Source organism: Artemia sp. Qi Xiang Cuo, chromosome 10, assembly GCF_049724085.1.
Source record: "Artemia sp. Qi Xiang Cuo chromosome 10, ASM4972408v1, whole genome shotgun sequence".
Classification (NCBI taxonomy): Eukaryota; Metazoa; Arthropoda; class Branchiopoda; order Anostraca; family Artemiidae; genus Artemia; species Artemia sp. Qi Xiang Cuo.
In genome coordinates this window covers 43,462,326-43,483,931 of record NC_142803.1, presented here as the reverse complement: position 1 = coordinate 43,483,931, position 21,606 = coordinate 43,462,326, and the positions used below count along the sequence as shown (strand labels likewise).

Below are 21,606 nucleotides of genomic sequence, written 5' to 3'. Positions count from 1 at the left end.
CTACTAACCTCATGTCATACCTTAACTGCAGCAACTTTATTTTTGTAAATAGGACTAATCATTTTAATGTATTTGTCTGGTATACCAAAGATAAGACCATCGCTAAAGCTCTTTTATCAGCTGAATCAAACGCTTGCTCATACTCTATAAAACTAAGGATTAGAGGTGTCTGATGACCCAGGCCTTTCTCAATTATTAGTCTAAGAGTGAAAATTCGGTCGACACGTTCTCTCTCCTTCATAAAACCACCCTGTTCTTCGTTTAGAATTGTATCAATAGCACCTCTTAGTAAAAAAAAATATAATCGTACTAAGTAATTTGGTTCCTACAGAATCCAAGCTAATGACTCTATAATTAGTTCATTATACCCAACTATAAATGGCTAATTAACATTATGCTTTGTTAATATCTAAGAAATTTGAATTGAGCAGTTAATAGGAAATGGATAATATTTCATTCAACTCATTCTGTTATCGAGCTAGAGCAAAGAGTATAGAAAACTTGTAGAAAGGGATGAGGGGACTGGCGTAGTGTTGAAAAGAAAAAGCACCAACATCTTCTAGTATTTGGCATTTTGTTTCCTTTTTACATTATCCCAAAATACTGCGTCCTTAGCTTTCCAGGTACCCTAAAGTGAAAGAAAGGGCAAAGAAGACAAGTCGTGTTACCAGTAGGCCAACAAGCATGAAGTAAGCTAGCCTGCTGAACCTAGACTTTAGCCAACTTTGGCTTACAGTAATTGATGAAAACAAGAAATGCTGATTGACTGGTCTAGCAACTAAATTAAAACTTCATTAGCTTTACTATTTCTCAAAAATTAATTATCACTATTTTTAAGTTACAGAAAATTGTTCCTATCCAACTAATAAGTAAGACAGTAATTCCAATTTTCATGGTAATTCAAATCTGTATTACTACATTTAAGCATATGTAATACATGACTGATAAAAATATTCCTCCTGGGGAAAAAAAATGAGCCCTCAAAATCTTTTAACAATAGATAAAAATAGGTTCAATAACAGATAGATTTAGATAGATAGTTTATTCTAGCCCACCATCAATATAAAATGATGGAGTAAAGAAAAAAAGACGAAAAGCAATACTTTACTAATGAACGATTAGATTATATTCACTATATATTAGATTATATACATTCATAACTCGTATATTCCATACAACGTAAGAAAGTCATAAAGTTACTCAAAGGCACCTTTTCTAGCATTAATTTCCTGCTCTGCTACAACTTTGCAGGGATCACGAATTTGATACTTAATCAAAAGAGATGAGTTCCTCTCGAATATAGGTATTCGAATCAAACACTTCAAATATCGGCATAACACAAACCTAATTTTTAATCTCTCTATTTCTGCAAACCATTCCCAAAGCAGGGAAAGATAAAGGACATGTGGTAATGCCACTGCTTTATATAGCCTCACCAAAACTTGCCGATTGTAAGAATACGTCAGCAGGGCTAGTTTAGCATAGCTCACTTGCAGGTTAGACACAAGGCTAACAAGGCAAAGAGTTCTCGTAGATTTCTTATCTTGGCCGTAGAGAAATCGACTGCACTACAAATACATTTTATAGAACGTTAATAAAAGAACTACATAAAAAGAAAATAGAAAATGTGACAAAAAGATGGAAAAAGTACCTACCTTATCTTCAACAGGTTTACAAATATTTGTTATTTCTCCTATTCTTTTCTTCACATAACCAAAATCAGCAAACTCATAAAAAATTTCAATTTGACTTTCAAGACTTTGAGCCCAGCCCACAGCTAGATTATCACACGTACCTTGAGGATAGAACAACTGAGAGTCACTACAATTGTCTTCATAACCAAAACACAGTTTATCCTGAAACAAAGAAGCTAATTAAATGGCAATCTAAAATTATTCCATAGCAGTTCAAATAACCATGTAGCTAACTGTGGAAATCTGATTTCGAAAAAAGTTGAAATTATAAATACCTTGTAGATTAGGGAATAGAATTCATTGATAAAGAAGACATAAAATACAATGAAACAGGGTTCAAAAGTAGGAATTAGTAATCTCTAAAAACTCCCTAGTTCATGGTTAATCTTAGAAGTTAATGAGAGTTCAATAGTTGACATTTTTGTATGAGCGGATTCAGATTATGATACATATAATGACATTAAATATTCTCGTTTTTCTTTTCTTTGGTTTTTATATTCTTTGATAGGATTTATTATTTCAAAAGGGGAGAAATGTTTGATCTTGGGTGGGCCTGAAAAGGCTCAAGGTACTAAGGTGTAATTTCAGGGAGTGTTGAGGTATATTAGAATACACTGTGAGCATCCAGGTTATCAAAAGGATTATCTGAAAAATTTTAGGAACAGCTTTGGAATTAACTTGAAACTCTCAGGGCTACTACAACAATTACTTGCAACTACTTTTGACAGCAACTACAACTACTTGCAAATGTGAATACCTCTGACTATAACTGCAACTACTTGCAACTACAACTACTTTCGACTGGGACTGCAACTGCTGCTTACTGACAATGAATACTTGTGACAACTTCCAACTACACCTGCAACAACTTGCAACTTCAGTTGTGACTACTTGCATCTGCAATTGTGATTGCTGGCAACTATAATTTTGACTACTTAGAACTATGACTATTTGCAATTGCAACATTGACTAGTTGCGACTATGATTACTTGCAACTGCAACAACTTGCGACTACGACTATTTGCAACTGTGACTACTTGTGACTGCAGCTGCAACTACTTGCAACTGCAATTACAACTACGACTGCTTGCAACTGTAACTATTTGCAACTAAGATGGGGACTACTTGCAACTGCAACTGCAGCCACTTGAGACTGCAAATACTTGTGACTGTGACTACTACTGCTATTACTCTGATCGCGACTGTGCTTGATTGCTACTACTGATACTGCTACTACTACTATTGAACTAAATCAAGAAAGGTTAAGGTTGTCAAAAGAGTTGAACTGCAATATTGCAGGAACTACTAAGGGTATTAAGATCCAACTTTCTGACAATTTTATGGGGGATGTTGCACTAAATCAGCCTACACTAGGTACATTCAGATTGTCCAAACGGTATATCTATACTGATCTCAGGAAAAGCTCTGGGTAAAAAGTTGAAACTTTCAGGGAATGCTAAAGGGGATGTCAGACGAAATCAAAAGACACTACATGCATTCAGGTTGTCAAAATGGCATATCTTCAGCATCTAAAGATTAGTTGAGGGTAAGAAGTTGAGATGTTCAGAAAATGTTGAGAGGGATGTTGAACTTAAAGACACTTTGTACATGTCAGTTGTCAAAAGGGTAAAGCTCCCATATTACAGAAACAACTAAGATCATTAAGTTAAAACTTTCAATGTGGAACAAAATCAAAAGACATCATGTGTATCCAGGTTGTCAAAATGGCATGTCTGCAATATCTTAGGAACAGTTAAGGGTATTCAATTAAAACTTTAAGTGATTGTTGAGGGGGATGTTGACCTTAACCAAAAGACAGTCCATGCATCCTGGTTGCCGAAACAACATATCGGCAGTGTCACAGGAATGGCTTATGGCATTTAGTTGAAACTTTCAGAGAAATGCAAGTGGCATGTTGAACTAAATCTAAAAATACAGTGTGCATCCAGGATGTCAAAAGGGTGTCTGAAATATCTCAGGAATGGTAAGGGTTACATCAAAAATTTCAGGGAATGTTGAGGGGGATGCTGAAATAAATCAAAAGACACCATTTGCATACAGATTGTCAAAAGAACAGATCTGAAATATCACAGGAATAGCCAGGGTATTAACTTTGAACCTTGAGGGAGAGTAGAGAGGGATATTGAACTCAATAAGCAGATACAATGTGCATCCATGTTGCACCTAGCAAATGCTCATTTGACAAACACAAGTGTTTAAAGAGTGAGAAATAAAGAGAGCTCAGTGACACCTCAGATATATATTGATTCCATTTTCAGTCACAAAAAAAAAAAAAATTTCCTGGGGAGATTCTTTTAGGTATATTATCTATAAATTACTCTTGAATCAAAATCTTACTTCAAAAACAGTTCCAAACCTTGATTTCAAGTTGAAAAAAATTACACAATAATTATATCAAATGCAATCAAGGCCAACACTCAGATCACCTTATGTAACTTAAGAAATTGAATTAGAATTTAATGTTTGTGAATCATTTGTGCTTTACTGAAAACAAAATATATTTCAAACATTTTCTTATAATTTTAACATTGCAAAATAGAAAATATTATTATTAAATAAATTCTTGAATTTTGAATTGCCGAGATTCCCAAAAATTAATATAATTATATCTTAAACTTTCAGTTTATTTCCATTACTTCTTTCCAGTCATCTTGATTATTATAATGATTTACTTTTTCTTTTCATCAATGTTTAAAAAAACTAAGGAATATTGTATAAAATACATTTAGTTTTCAATAAAACGCAGATAATACAATAAGCTTTAAAAGGTTTACAGTTAGGCAGGGCAATGGCCAAGCTCCTGTTTACAGTGACTTTTAATTGTTTTAAGTCTGACTTGAATATTAATTTGGATTTTTGCTTGTTTCTAGATTTATTTATTCATCTATATTGACATCTGCTATTTTTACATTTGATGTGATTATCTAATTTTATATATGTTTTTTTTTTGGGGAGGGGGGTAATTTATTCTTTGAAAATATTGCTTATAGTAACTTTTGTTTGTTTTAAGTTTGACTTGAATATTAATTTGAATTTTAGCTTGTTTTTAGATCTATTTGTTTATCTATATTGACATCTGCTATTTTTACATTTGATGCGATTATCTATTTTGATATCTGTTTGTTTTGGGTTTAATTTATTCTTGAAAATAATTTGTTGTTGTTTCAAGTCTGAATTACATTAGGACTATACTTCTGCATGTTTTAAGTTTTAATCTGGCTCTTTACTTTTCGTTTAAAGCTCTTTGTTTGGAAAGTTTCTAAAAAATAGTGTGAAGAAGAGCAGATAAGGCAGAGTGCAAAATACTACAGAGGAATCTTTATAATTGGCACAGCAAAAAAAATCTCTGCAAATATAGTACTCAATAGATTATGCAACACCTAAAACAGTACAACAGGACATAACCAGCGAGGTTTCAGGACAGGAATAGGATGGTCTAAATAGATATTCATCTTAAGACAGATTTTGGAGCACACACTGAAACATCAGCATGACACAATTCAGGTGCTCATTACCTTCACCACTGATTTTGACTTGATAATTCAAAAGCAGAATTTTAAAATTCTCTGAGACCTTTCCGTTAATAAAGCTCCAGATATAGATGGTATTTCTAATGCTTTTCTTCAGAAGACAGCCACGTGTTTAGCTGAACCTCTTGCGTTTTTGTTGAACCATTGTCTATTGAATGGTAAATGCCCCTTAGCGTGGAAAAAAGCGGTCGTAAAGCCACTCCATAAAAGAGGATCTAAGTCCCAATTTGGAAATTATCATCCAATTTCAAACACTTCAATTTTTTGTGAATTCTTGAAAAGATTATTGTATATCGGATAAAGGATTCCTTCAAGCGAAATAAATTATGGCATCCATCACAACATGGATTCAGAAAAAACAGGTCATGCAATACACAGATGCTAGAAGTTGTAAAAGATTTCCAAAATATGGCTGATTTTGGTTTGAAGTTTGATTGCTTGTACATTGTCTTCAGTAAAGCGTTTGACAAAGTTTCAGTTAGTTTGTTGCTTGAAAAATGTGACAAGTATAAGATAGGCATTAGAACTTTAGCGTGGATTACAGATTACTTATCAAACCATTTCCAAAAAGTTATAGTCGGTAGTGTACCTTCAAGGGAGAGCCTGGTTTTGAGTGGTGTGCCACAAGGCAGTTGTTTGGGCCCAGTGTTATTTTGTGTGTTTGTCAATGATTTGCCTGAAGTATTTCGTCCCTCCACTGTCAAACTGATTGTGGACAATGTAAAATTGTATATAATTGCTACCTCCCTGGTTGAAGTTGCCCTTATTCAAGAGGATCTGAATGCCATAAATGATTAGTGTAAATAATATAATAATATAATATATATTGAAAACCCGTCGTATACAATAAATGTACAATAACAGAGTATACAAAAATACGAAAAGAGGGAACAAAACGATAATAATAACAACAAAAGCAACAATTTCTTAAATAGTATACAAAATAGTACGAAAAGTGGAAACTGAAAGAAAGCATACTCAAAGATTACAACAGAAACAACAACTTCTTCGAAAATAGCAATAAAGACAACAACTTTTGAAAGGAGAAATAAAAAAAAAAAAAAAAAAAAAAAATAAATAAATAAATAAAAAGGGAAACAAAAGGGAAAATTAAACAAGCAAACTTGCCCACTCATGCTTTAGAATTGCTGGGTATTTTTTTGCCGGCTAATAAGTGTCTCAACAGCTAGATTTGGGTCCGCTAGGTTATAGCGCCAAATCAGAAAACTATTTTTTGTCCAAGGTTGCAATTTTAGTAGGTACTTTGCAAAACGGAAAAATATAGAGCGGATTTTAGACTTTTCACAGATTGCCAATAAATTCCAGAAAGGGGTCACATATAATATATGTGGCAGCGCGGTAGCGTTGTAAATACTTGCCAGTAGTGGACGGTTAAATCTCAGAGTGGATTTAACAATCAAAGCATAGGAGCTGGATATTCGCCGTTCAAGATGTGAGATCAGGAGGGAACGGGTATACTGTAATGAGGAACCTATTGGAAGCCCCAGATATACTATTTTATAAACTGGTTTTACTGAGCAATCACCGAGTGTGATATTAGTAGGAGGGTCATTCTTCCAATTATAAAGCAAAGCTTCCGACTTTTGGGAGTTAAATCTCAGACCGACTTTCTCGTAGTTGGACTGCAGACATGAGAATATTTCTGAAAGGTGGTTAAGCGTCCGGCTGAGATTCAGCGTATCATCGGCATAGCATACTAGAGAGATGTCAATTGAACTGAGAATCCATGATGAAGGACAGCTGTCTTGAGGTTCAATAATGTAGTTATTGAAGAAATTGGGGGATAGAACTGCTCCCTGACGGGCACCTTTATGGACTGGTCTCAAAGCTGACCGTGGGGCTGGCGGAAGGCCTTTGTCGGGAGGGAGCTTGAGTCCCACGCGAAGGTGAGAATAAATATCACGGAAAGCCCGGATGATATTTGAGTTCACTCCTCTTTTAGCTGAGTTTAGCAACATACGTGCATGAATCAATGAATCAAACGCTCTCTGCAGGTCTAAGCCCCCGATCGCTAGACTTTCTCCTGATTTGTGTGCATCCAGGAGTGCATACCCAACGACATGGAGCGCTTCCGCACAACCAATGCCGCGTTGGAAACCGAATTGTCTTGGTGGACTACAACACAGTTTTTCAAACTCATCTACGAATAAAAGTTCAAATAACTTGCAGAAAGTGGTAACAACCGTGATTGGACGGAAAGAGGAGCATTGCATGGTAACTTTTCCTTTTTTAGGAACTGGCGTAAGATCTCCAATTATGAAAGTGGTTGGGACAATACCCTGAATGAGAATAATCTGCATTAGGAGGGTTACATGACTAATGAGAGCGGGCCCACCACTTTTTAGATGAAGTGCACTGATCCCGTCAATCCCAAAAGAATGTTTAGGCTTTAGGTGAGAGATGGCCCTACATACAGCTCGCTCCGTTACAAGATAATCACTCCGAGGACAACTATCTAAGAAGTCGTCCAACTCAGCTTCGTATCTTTCGTTGAGGGCTGGGTCAGGAGGCAAAAATTCTGACCCATAAAATGCGTACCATTCAGAGTCAGGGATTGCAGATGCGGATGAAGACTCATCGCTTTTAGAGGAAAGAAAACGCCAAAGGAGAGAAGGATTAATTATGGCCCGTGTAGATTTGATATGAATCATCTTTTTTCTGTGAGCTTTTAGCTCCTTTGCGAATTTTCTTTTTGTGAGCAGGCGGATTGAATTGACTACCCCCAAACGGGGTCGTCCACAAGAAACCCAAAGTTGAAGCCAAAATTTAGACTTACAATGGGTATCCGCTAACTCTGGATTTTCAGACCAGCCTGGAAGGTTATGATGACGGGGTCTACTTAGAGGGACGGCAGCTTTTTCAGCACAGCGAAGGGCATGGCCAATTTCTGCGCAATAAAAGTCAACTGATAGTTGTGTTTCCTCCCTTGAAAGAGCAGTTAATCCAGAGAGAAGATGAAAAGGGACACGGATCTTACTAAGGACTCTGGTGGCTTCTTCTTGAAATAAAACAGGGTTAATTTTGCGCCAATCACGGCGAGACCTAGGAGGTGTTTTTGAAGTTGTTTGCGTTTGTGTATCTGAGCTGTGGCAAGGAATATCGGCTGAGAACTGTATTGGTAAGTGATCAGACAGCTGAAAATCAAGCACAACCTTGACAGTCGAAATCCTGAGATTTGCGGACGCAACGGCGTGATCGAGATCTGATGTGGACATTGAGGTGTGTACATGTGTAAAATTTAAATCTTTGCACTTGAGATCAAACTGGTCTCCAAAAATACTAAGCAACAACGTAGAACGTAAAGACCTAGATAAGAGCGGTTCATTCAAGTCGCAATTGACGTCACCAACTAGTATGCATTCAAGGCTTAAGGATCTAATATGGTTAATACACTGGCTGAGTTTATCACTAGAATAAGTAAAAGCATGCTCCGAACGCTCATCATGGTAATTTGTAGGCAAATATACATTAATAAAAACACAGCCCTCAACACGAATCGCCAGAAAATTATCATTGACTTCAAATACACTAGATCTTAGAGTTGAACAAACAAAAGTGGCAATACCACCGGAGGGAATTGAACTCCATGTTTGTAAACCATCAAAAATGTGTTGTACTTCATTACTTTTCAAAAAGCTCAACTTATCATTATTTTCTTGGTGATACACCTGTTTCATCTTCGGATTCAGTAAGGGATTTAGGTATTCACTTTGATAATCAGTTGAAGTTTCACAAGCATGTGTCAACAATTTTGCGAAATGAACAACAATCAGCCACTTGACAAAACTTGTATAAACTGTTTCAGCCACAAGTGCACAAGAAAATAGGTCAATGTAGTTTTATTAATCGAACAACAAAACTTTGGAATAGTTTACCTGATACCGTAGTTTCTGCACAAACGGTGCAAACATTTAAGAGTGCTCTTGTTGAAACTGAGTTTTATGGAAAACAGTTTCTGTAATAAAGTTGTTGTATAGTTGTTTTTTACTGATGAATATTTTTTTTGTTTTGTTTTTTGCAATATTGCTGTTTTAGCTGTGATTTCTTGTGTTTGTATTGCAACAAGCCATTGACTTTCTCCTTTATTGAACAAAATAAATAAAATAATGTGAGATGCCATGATGGAGGACAAAATATATGACAAGTCAATCAGCCTAATCCTGGTAATCTTTATGTACACAAAAATCAAGACACAGCAGAGAGAAGTATCTCCCAATTTGTATATTGACCTGGGAGCAACATAAGGATGATTTAAGAGCTGATTTTGATAGGTTCTTAAAATTTTATAAACATCTGGTAATTGTATCTAGAAATACCAACTCCACATTCTAAAAAGAACATTGAAGAAATAGAGTCTTAGAAACTTCAAGATGATCTAGCCTACAAGACTCTTGCTAGGCTATTGGTGGAACATAATTCTTTAATGTGGTGCCTGTCAAACAATTTGGACTGATTCATTGTTGAAAAATCCCAAAAGCATGGAACTAAGCTTATCATCAACATTAAGCACTTAACATATCAGAGATAGAGGGGGGGCGCTAGAGTTGCCATAGTTAGAACTTAGAAGTAATTAACCAAACCTTGTTAATACTTAGGCTAGTATATTATCCATAGTTAGTTTTTGAATATTCAAAGTAACAGGTTACCTGTCGCATAGACATAAAAATGACTTGCCAAAGTCCCTAAAATGCATACAGTATTTAGTTTTGTCAAGAGGGTCGACTAGTTTAATACCCCTTTCCATAGGACCATGTTTGTGCTAAAATTCTGTTGTCATTCAAGAGAGGTATCATGGATTGCCATTTTACTCAGCAAAGTTCACCAAAAAATTTTCCTAGAGGCATAGGAATATTTCGTATTTCTCTTTGTTCTTTTGTCAATATTTGTGTGCATATATTTTTTTGTATTGATTTAAGTTGTGGTAAACTGGATCTTCAAAATATAAATGTTTGTTTTCCAAAACCCTGTTTAAATTTGCGGTAGACTGGATGCTCATTGTAATGAGCAAGATCAAGGGGTAATCATAAGCCCTTCACTGTGCTTGCTCACCTATCTAGTAAAGACAAATCTTGGCCTCTACAAGTCAGTAGAAAATAAAGATTAAGAAAATATGCTATTTTAAATACACTGACAGTTGGGCCTAATACATTTATTAGCTGGACCTTAACTTCAGAAAATACTACCCAATCCTAAACACAGGACCTTGAATCTGGAACTAAGCATCTCGATCATAGACAAATTCAACAACAAACATAACTAATCAGAGAGAAGTGCTGTGAAGAAGACTAACTGTATTTAAATAGGCTAGACTTTACAGGTGTATTTTGCTTAAGTTTAAATGACAAAAAATTATGTTTTCTGAGGTTTTAGTCAGTCAATCCCACAAATATATTATATTAAAGTAGGCTATCTAGGCTACTTCTGAATTGGTAGACAGCTCAAACATCATGGTTAATTTTCTGACAATACACCCATTCCTCTAATGCCCCCACCTGTTGCTTTAATTATGTATTGCTCTATTGTTTTGAATCTTGTGATGTCACCTTCTTTGCTAAATGGGATTTCTGCAGTCTTGGCTTGGCAGAATTTAGTTTTACCCAAGTGACTATTGTAATACTGGGGAACAATACTGTTTGAAATAATTTGCAAATGTGGATAAAAATATAGAGAAACATGACAATCTGACTGACAAAAACATGTTGCATACTCTAAAGTAAGATTTTTGGTGTTTTAGTGTTTTCTTTCTAGTGTTTTATTGCTTCATCTAGAACCACCAGGGGTACTTTGTGAGAAAAGCAATCACAGTATTTGAAAAGAGCATATACAATGGAATCTAATGACAATCTATGCCTACCAGTTTTATTTATTAAATATGTCCCATTTAGAAGTGGTTAACCCCAAAATAATACTGATTTGCAATTTTTTTAGTGCTTATTTATCATCATCAGTTGGTTCTTAATACCAATTTGACAAAGGGTCAAATCTCCAGACTTTGTAAAAACTTACAGCCTAGGGCTATGTTCAGTCTAGTTTGGGGGAAGGGGCTAGGATATAGTTATAAGACAGTAATTACAAAATTTCAAAGGTAAGTTTGAAGTTTATAACATAATTTAGCTAGGATGAAAGTGAATATATCACTTAATGCCTTTTTTAGACTCTTTCACAATTGAATAATTGTTTCTGGGTTCAATTGCATCTCAAGCCCTAAAAGGGGCACCAAAGGTGTCTTATTTTTGTAACCACACAAAAAAAGTTATCAACAGTAGTAAAGGTTCTGAAAAGTGGATAAAAACATACCATTAGTTTGTAAATAAATTGCCCAAAATTAATATACTCCAAAGGTACCTATTTATAAAAATAAATTCTACATTGAATATGCAATTTTAATATAAAACATGTTCATGATGTTTGCATTTAAGTGTGCGTTTTCTCTGCAATAGACTTTGCCATCACATAACAATAGCACTGAATTTTTTGGGAACTGTCTTTACTGGAGCTGCAACCAAGTTTACTTTTGAATCCCTAGCAATGACAAAGAAAAAGCCATGTTTCTCATTTCAGAAAATGCTTTTACTTCAAACCAAGTGCTAGATTACCAGAATATTCCTAATAATTTATTTAATGAAGTACCTAGAAAATCTACCTGCTAGTATCTTACAACTATATTTCAAAAATAATAGTATTAGTAGAAATAATTTTACAGGGTCATTATCACAATTTAAAGAGTTTGACCTTTGTTTTAATAATATACAATCCATAGAGTTTCCAATGACATGCCTTTTATAACAAATATTGTACATATCCTCTAGAAGTCAAAAATTGTCCTGTAAACTTATTCAGAACAACAATCTTGGAAACATTTCAGATTTAATGATTCAAGGTGTTGGCTTTAATATATCTCTGTTGTTGAGCTGTTACATGAATGTTTAATTGCCAAGTATTAGATTGAAAAAGTTAACAATACAATATTAAAACTTTTTGAATCTAAGTTTACCTCCTGAATTAGTATATTTATCACTAATAAGAGTTTCAGTTTATCCAGGGACCATCCATCTCAAATTCTTTGGAAAATTTACCCTTAACTGGTTGGGTAGGGTATAAAATTACCTCACATAGCCTACTTTTATTTTTGAGATTTCTTGGTAAACCTAGGGGCTATGCCATCATGGTTCCACTTAATCTTTGACACATCTCTCCCCCCCCCAATTCATTTGTCATTTCCCAAAATATTGGCACTGACAGGAGAGAACATTTAAAGAAGGTGTCCCATCCATCTGTCAAAACTCAACACTGACAACAGTTTTTCTCCTGCCATGTAGTAAACCACTGGAAAAGTCTCTCAAATAAAACTGTATCAGCACCCAATGATGAAGTTTTCAAGAAATTATTAGATGTCAAATGGAATGGTGTTCCCTGGAAGTACCAGTGGGATGCATTTGATGATTAATCATTCACATCATCTAGTATGGAGCAATTAACAGATCAAGATGGATCTTAATTTGCTCTGAAGTGCAAATTAGGGTAATAAAAGGACAGAAAGGGGGCATATTTTATAAATTTATGACATAAAACAAAACATTTCCCAACTGGCTATATATTTTGTTAAGAAAAATCTCCAAAGTAATGTTTTTTCTTGGCATTTTTTAAGCATCCAGGTTTTGCCAGAGATGTCATTAGTAAGGGATTTACATGTTTAAATGAGTTTTGTGCTTTCCCACTTAGTCATTTTGTATGAATGTTTTATACACTGTTTTCATTTTCATTATTTTTTTTGTAAACAGGTGCTTTGATAAAGGTTTGCAAAGCACCTTTTAGTCAATTATACAACTGGTAAAAAAAAATAAAAAAATTTATATAATAGTTTTTGATATTTCAAGATGGACGCATTTTAGCTAAGAATGACACAATTTGTGCATGCTCAGAGGACACATTCATGGACAAAAATGGCAACCCTGCCCTCTTAGCAGTTGCTATCAGCACTTGCCACTTCTTTGCAATGCTAGGTATTGCAGGCATAAATACAAAAATTTCCAGCATTCCATTCAGAGGAAACATTTGATTATAATTGCAACAAATATCAGCTCATGGGTACACTGGCAATGCAAGCAAAAGTTGACAGCATATTTTTACCCAAATCGCCCCTTATTAAGTTGTTTTCCTTGTGTTTTCTTTAATTATATGAACTTTCTTGGGTACTAATAAAAGCTCTAGTTACAAATAAACAAACACATATTTAGGATCACCATAAAAAAAACTGATTATTTGATTGAATGTTATCAATAGTTAGGCTCTTACACTTTCATTACAGGGTCAAAATCTATTGGCAGGCAGTCAACAATGGGGCAACACACATTTTTTTTATATGTTTTTTGCATATTCTACGTTTTTTCTTTTGGTTTCCTTATAAATACTTTTTAGTCCCAAATTTTGAGGGAGGCCGTGGCCCCTTCCCCTGCCAGCACCCATGAACTGAACACAACACCATTTTCTAGATGTTCTTCTGTTCATATCCAATCTTGAACAATTGTAAACTTTTTATGCTTGAGCATAATGTAATCTGTAGGAAAAGACCATTTTTCAACAGATGACAGGAAAAAATTTAAATTATTTGAAATTCAACTTTTGTGGAATTTTATTGTTGTTAGAAATAGGTAGGGTAAATTTTTACCAAATCATATTATTGACTTACAAATAAAGTGAAAATGTCACTTGATGCCATTTTTTGATGCTCTTTACAAATATAATAATCACTTCTATCGGAAATTCATATTCAAGCCTTTTTTGAGCTCTTGAAAATGAGAAAAATATAAAAATATATAGGGTGTAAAAAGGCTTAAAACATCTGTTTTAATCTTACTCTTTCATAATAAATCCTATTTTTAATCCACAAGCACTGACTTTCCATGATTAAGTCTGAAAAATGAAAATTATAACAATAAATTTTGCAATATTATGCCATTTTCTTCTTCCTTAATGCTGAATGTTCAAGAATGCAACAAAACATCAAAAATAATAAATCTGATGGAAGAAGGTGTAGCAAATATCCCACAAGGTGCATTACCAAAATTGAATTTCAAATTTAAATTATCAGGTTGGTTAGGTTTTTAAATTTTGTAATTTTTAAGAGCTCAAAAACAGCTAAAATTTGAATCTCTGATAGAAGTGATTATTATATTCATAAAGAGCATAAAAAAAGGCATTGAGTGGTATATTCAATTTATTTGTAACTCAATAATATGATTTGGTAAAAACTTACCAAATTCTAGACAAGCTACTTGTTGTTATCTTGGAAAATTGGTAAATATAATATTTACCAAATCATATTATTGAGCACAGTAGACAGAATATACCAGTAAGCTTATCACAGATCATTTCTGGTCTTTGTTCTCGGTGCGAACAAAAAGCTCCTCCCACTTATTTCTGCATTAGCAGGAATGCGGGTTAGTCTGTTTCCGATTGTTTCAATGCACTTTGATGGAAACAATCAGAAACAGACTAACCTGCATTCCCGCTAATCTGACTTCACCTATGTTTATATCTGCAAAAACGTTCTCCAGAGCACTCACACCCTAGTCCGGGTTTTTGTTTCTGATGTAAATGGGAGGTAAGTTTAAACTTTACCCCCACCCTCCCCTAATGTAGAAATATATACCTTGAATTGGCATATATTGGGGAGGGGGGGCTGAAATTCATTTCCAATAGGAACAATTATTATATTTGTAATCAGCATAAAAAAAGGCGGTCAATATCTACCAAATCATATTATTGAGTTAGGACTAAAGTGAATACACCATTTGATGCCTTTTTTTTATGCTGATTACAAATATAATGAGCATTTCTATCGGAAATGAATTTCAGCCCCCCCCCCTTATATAGGCGATACCTAACCTAACCCTGAATTGGCATATATATAGGGGGGGGGGCTGAAATTCATTTCTGATAGAAATGCTAATTATATTCGTAATCAGCATAAAAAAAGGCATCAAAGGGTGTATTCACTTTAGTCCTAACTCAATAATGTGATTTGGTAGATATTGACCAAAAAAAGGCATCAAGGGGTATATTCACTTTATGCATAAGTCAATAATATGATTTGGCAGATATTTACCTAGGTTTTTAACCTACCTAGGTTTATAACTAGGCTAGCCTTCTTTCCAAAACTTACTAGTGTTGATAACTTCTTTATGTGGTTACAAAAATAAGATACTTTTGGGACACCTTTAAGGGCTCAAGATTCAATTGACCCAGAAGCAATTGCTGAATTGTGAAAAGAGCATAAAAGAAGGCATTAAGTGATGTGTTCGCTTTCATTGTAGCTAAATTGTGTTGTAAACTGTAAGTTTACTATTTCAAATAGCAGAAAAAGAAGAATCAAACAGTGAAGTTCATGTTTTTTTTGGGTATCTGATTTTTCTCTTCAGTGGTTTTTATCCATACATATAAATAACAAAGACTTTCATACGCTCGCATCAACAATGAAGTCTGAAAACAAAAAGAACAAAGCTAAAGGCCAAAGCCATGCCATGTTGCTTTTAAATTAAAGATGTTGATGCCACAGTTGCTAGTTAACTCAGAATGTATTGCTCAAAATATAGTTTGACCGGTTCTCAATGAGGCAATCGATTCCGATCCGATTCCGTGAAGGAGACAAATATTTATATTTAAGCTCTATGGATAAGGATAACCTGAAGTTAATTCAAAAACAGTTTGTCTAGAAACGTACAGGGCGATCCGTATAATTTGATTCGCAATTGTACAATTTGCAATTTGTTTCGAAGACCTTTCCATGGACTCTTGAACGCCTTTAAAATTTGTATCTACGTCTAAGAAAAATCTACAATCATTTTGCTATATAATTTGAAAATTAAAGCATGCTACCAGTATGGATTGTAATTCAAAAGCTTGATAGCTCTTCTTAGATTATGTTACTAAATTCAATTAAATAACATTTGCATTAATTCAATTTTAGGTAGGATTTTTGAAGTATTTCTTAACTTAATTTTACAATAGTTTATGATTATTTTTTAAGAAGACGGCTAAAATCAAAATTCGTAAAGTATTCAGTTATACCACAGAACTTGTGCTTTAGAGAGATTAGTAAATGAACAAAAATTCCCCCAACACTTTATACTTCATAAACATATCTGTTATTTCTTACTGAAAAGCCACATTGTTCCTTTTCTACCTTCTTCTCTAAAACTATGTCAATTTTCTTATGTTAATTTTTTCAAATTTAACATAGTTAGATTTACGATCATAAGTATACTGTTTCAAATGTAAACAATTTGTGGGAACAAACTGTAAATAAGGAACTACTATTACAATAAATCTTAAGAACTCACTACAGTACAGATACACCCGCTCCTCCTCAATCCCAATCTATTCAAAGCCTCCCTCTTTACACCCTCCAAAGAAGTTCGCATTTCCTTAAATCTTTCCTTACAACATTCTCCCACCAGGGCCAGGAACCAGGGCCAGATAAAGGGAGATTGGAACGATTGGGCCCAATTGGGTACCGTGTTTGAAAGGGCTCCGTGCTGGCATCAAAATGAATTTTTTTTTTGAAGTTGTGAAATAGCCTATTCTTAACAATTCCAGTAAGGGTAGCTTTTGAAGAAGGATCATTTTCCTGGCTAAAACCAATAAAAACTTATCTGATATAAACAGTGAATTAGGATAAATTGATTGGCTTAGCAATTATGTCAATTAAAAGTGAAGACTCAAGGAAATTAGATTTTCAAACATTTTTAGAAGGATTTATAAAACTAAAACTTAGGAATATGTAAAATCCTGCATTCATAATGCGTGATGTAAATTTCAAAAGGAATTTTCAGTAGCTTCGTAATATTTAGAGAATAAAAAAGTGATTAATGTAAGTTCAAATTAAAGACGAAAAAGGACAAAGCATAAGCTTACAATGAGCAAACTGGACCATCAAATGAGACAAAATCAAAAGAACAACCTGAGAATAAATGCCCAGGTGAGAATGAACAACCTAGACCATCAAAAGTGACAAGACCAATCCGAGCTTGTCTTAGCTGCTCGGTTTGGAAAAGAAATTTTGTGAATGACGTCATATTATGAGGGTAATTTAATAGCAAAAATACGCCATTTACGCCTGGGAAGTGGCTGTCATCTTTAATATATGTATCTTTTTAACATTCTGTATACAACAATCTTCTCAATGTGATGTCTACGATACAAATCATTTTGCCTTTTTAGTTACTACGTGCCGTAGTATTTTATTTACTTTTATTTTATTTACTTAGTATTTTATTTTATTTTCGGGGATGAAACTTACATAGCCCCATTAATAATGAACTATATATATCCTTTATGTAATGAATTATATCAATCCTTTATGTAAAAAATAAAAAATTCCCCGTTTTTACAGACAGGAGCTTAAAACCTCTACAGTAAGGTTCTTTGATACGCTGAATCTGATGGTGTGATTTTCATTAAAATTCTGTGACTTTTAAGGGGTGTTTTCCCCTTTTTTTGCAAATAAGGCAAATTTTCTCAGGCTTGTAACTTTTGATGGATATGAGTAAACTTGATAGAACATATGCATTTAAAATCATCATTAAAACCCAATTGTTTTGATGTATGTATTGATATTAAAATTTTGTTTCTTAGAGTTTTGGTTACTATTGAGACGAGTCGCTCTTACTATACAGTTCGTTACGACGAACTGTTTGATCGTCTTTTAATATAAGCATAATAACATTAAGGATTCTGTACTGATAACATTGGACGTGATCGTCTCTTACTAGGTTGCTAGCTACCACTGCAACCCGGAAAAATAAAATCTATTTTAACGTTTCAGTCACTATTAACTATAGTTCGTACTTTAATGTATTTTAAAACATTATTTGAAGAAATTGAGTAGCTAATTGACAAGACATAGGTTACTAAGGGCAATAGTTCCTTCCCTATTATAGGTTCTCTGATACGCTGAATCTAAAGGTGTGATCTTTAGTTAGATTTAATGACTTTTAGGGGGTGTTTCTCGCTTTTTGAAAATGTTTGATATGAAATTACAAACAGAAAAAAGCATATGGCTTTTTCTTAATTGGAAAACTAAGAGATGACATGGCTAAAACTTATGATTATAACATCATTCATCAATCTTTAACATAAAATATACAGTTTTTATAGAAAAAATAATTCTATTTTAAAAATTATTAGTTTCAATTACAAAAGATTTTTAACCCCATTAATTTCCTTTAAAATGAGCCATTGAAAAACTCTCTGCGATGTTCCAGTGCCAAGCTATCTGTGGAACAAAATAAAGAAAAAAAGGCAGTTTAGGCAAAATGTTAGTAGAGAGCCAGGTATTACTCAGGAACGAACACCGTGCTGCCATCTACAATTGGGTCTAACGCCGACGGGACATAATTTATTCAAGGATTATCGATTGAGTCTAATATGGTCAAGGTCAATTGATTTGTTGTTGTTCGTCTAGGTGTAATGACACTGGGGGTGATGTTTGCACATGCGCATTGACGAGATGTATTGATCTAGGACAAGAGGGGGGAAAGGGATTTCCGAGAACTTGATTTACATAATCGGTGGGGAATGTATTGATCTAGGACTCGAGGGGGAAGTGGATTACCGAGAAATTGATTGCATAATCGCCTAGGAACTACATTTCCGAGAAATTGATTGCGTAACCGGGGGGGGGGAGTGGATTTCCGAAAAATTGATTGCGTAATCGACTAGGAAAAGTGAATTTCCGAGAACTTGATTTACATAATCAGTGGGGGAAATTTATTGATCCGATAACGGGAACAGGATCACGTGTCTCCTTTTAAAACAATCAGAGGACCGGAAATATTAGCGGGAGAGGATTGCAGAGAATATAAGGAAAGGATTTTTGCTATAGTTTTTATTAGTCTGTAAATAGAATTTAAAGGAGCGAGAATAGTTTGACTTTACTCATTTGGATATACTTGTGTTGATGATGAGTGGAATGTCTACCCTATTAGAAGTTGATAGTGGAGTTGGTAGCAATAATACAAGAGCAGCAAACGTGCCTGTGGAAATCACGAGAGGATCACGGCTTTGTCTGGAATGGGATGAAGTATGTGCAAGATACGTGATATCCTTGAGCAAATTTAAAATGGAGGATCATTTATGTGTTGCTGCAAAAGTTGATATAGCACATGTGAATAGACTTCAATATGCTTTAAGTGCATTAGTGAAACATATCAAAGACAATAAACAGTATCGCTAATTGTACATGTCTACTTTTATTGTTGTAATTATGCAATAAAATTGTTTCGAAAACGAAAATGTTCCCTTTCTTTTTGTTGGAATGTTAGGCTAACGAATCATGGTCAGTCTAGAGTCATCAGTTAGAGTGATAGGATTGAAAAATGAATAAATTCGAGAAAGAGGGAATTAGATCGAACCTGGTGTTTATGGAAATACATTTGATTTTGGATGAGGATTTTCTTAAGTTATCTCTTCAACGCAGTATATTCTCTCGGGGAACACTTGACAATGTAAAGGGGACTGATTCTCCCCCATTGGACTATTGTATGAAGCTTTGTCGATGTGACTCAGTCACATCTGACAAATGCTTATGCTCAGTTTATTGACATATTAATTGGAACCCACCATTCGAAAGAGGTGACGTCACAGAATTACTCCTCTCACCTTACCTCCACCCTCAATTTATCGAGCGAAGACGATCAGTTTCGTTTTAGCTGTGAGAGAGAGTTGACATCGGAAACCAAAAAAAAATGTTCTATTCATTTCCACTATGCATGTACACTCTTGGCAGTTGGACTCAATGTGAGAATTGTGCAATTATTGATGACTATAATGAAAAGTGTAAATTATGTAATCCTTGTAAATTACATAGAGGATATGCAGTACAAATTAAAGGATGTAATTCATGTCTTGAAGAGATTTGTGAATCTCACCTTAGAGGACATCTGTGCTCCAATTGTCAATATGATTAATGTGATCAGTGGGAGAATACTTACCCCGGTATGATTGGAAAGAATCCCAAACGTGATTTTAGTTTATTTCTACGAGATTGGTATCGTCGTAGATTTAAATTATTTTGGGAGGAAGAATCAGGTCTACGATTCAAGTGTTGGGGTAACAAGACAATTCGATTTCTACGTCATCGTTGTGACGACACTGTCTATTATGACTATAAACCAAGTGATTTTTATTTGGCAGTTACCGAATGTGATTCACCATTTGAAAACACTGTATGTGATATTGCTTAAATAAAGACAGATTGAATCTCCTGAATTTCATAATATGAATGCAAATAGTATCATTGACTATACAAAGAGATATGATAAGAGTGAAGTTACATTATACTGTAGAAAATGTGACCCTGACTTTGCAGTCAATCAAGATCAATATACAGTGAATCCAAATGATCTACGCAATTAGTGGTCCACGACAGTTGCCTATACACCGAAGAAGAAGAAATCGAAAGTGAAGATTTAAAGACATTGTTGTATATATACATTTTATTAATAAACAAATTCACAAACACTTTTTAAGCACTTTACTCATAGGGCACTGAACTTTATATTATACAGGTCTGAGAGGATATTTTCCACTAGAAAGTCGTTCAGACGTAGATTGTCTACATATATTATGAGAAACTGCTTGTAAGTATAGCCGCGACATCGGAACACAAAATATAGTAGTGCATGGAAGCCACAGCTTTAAGTCGTCAGATCCTGCACTCTCCTCAAATTTTGAATAATAGTTTTCCCACTGCTCTCAATATAGTTGCTGATGTGGGGTGTGTAGAATGTATAGGGTAGACCAAGAGGATCAAAAAATTTAATCGTCTTCATTGTTTGAAAGATGCACAGCCAATGACCCGTCAGCACAGTCGACGGACTGCTATTAACAATAATTAAGGTATTGTTGCCACTTTGAATTTTTCCAAGAGAGTCCAAGGGCAGACAATAGGATTTGTACTTAGACATGTAGGGATCCATATTAAATACATTGATTATTTTACTGATGTTCATGGTGCCAAGTCTAGTAGAACACTACCTTCGGGAGTGATTTCCCAATAGGTTTCATATTGATTTAGTGAGATTAGTGCAATACTTTCAGCCAATGGGTCGGCAAATGTACACTCTAAACGCACACTCCCCGTACGTACTATACTCATATCCTGCGTGCCAGACAAATCCAATACAATGATACTATGTGTTTTAGCAAACATTTCTTCGGTTATACCATTTTCAATTAGTTGCGAATCATGATCTAGGGTTTGCATGGTCAACTCATACAATGTTCTATAGGATTTATCAAAAGATAGATTGTAGAGTGGGATGCCGTTTACTTTGCAG

General features: G+C 34.5%; 1 protein-coding gene across 1 annotated transcript in view; it reads right to left on the bottom strand.

Moving 5' to 3' along the window:
• Eogt (EGF-domain O-GlcNAc transferase) overlaps positions 1-15,817 on the bottom strand; it is a 79,462-nt gene extending 63,645 nt beyond the window's left edge. Inside the window, exons 1-2 of the mRNA XM_089095441.1 lie at positions 15,729-15,817; positions 1,656-1,856 (exon numbers count right to left, since the gene is read on the bottom strand). Of these exons, the coding sequence (XP_088951567.1) occupies positions 1,656-1,856; positions 15,729-15,791 (264 nt within the window). The 5' untranslated portion in view covers positions 15,792-15,817. The remainder of the gene's footprint in view (positions 1-1,655; positions 1,857-15,728) is intronic.
• Between the last annotated feature and the right edge of the window lie 5,789 nt (positions 15,818-21,606).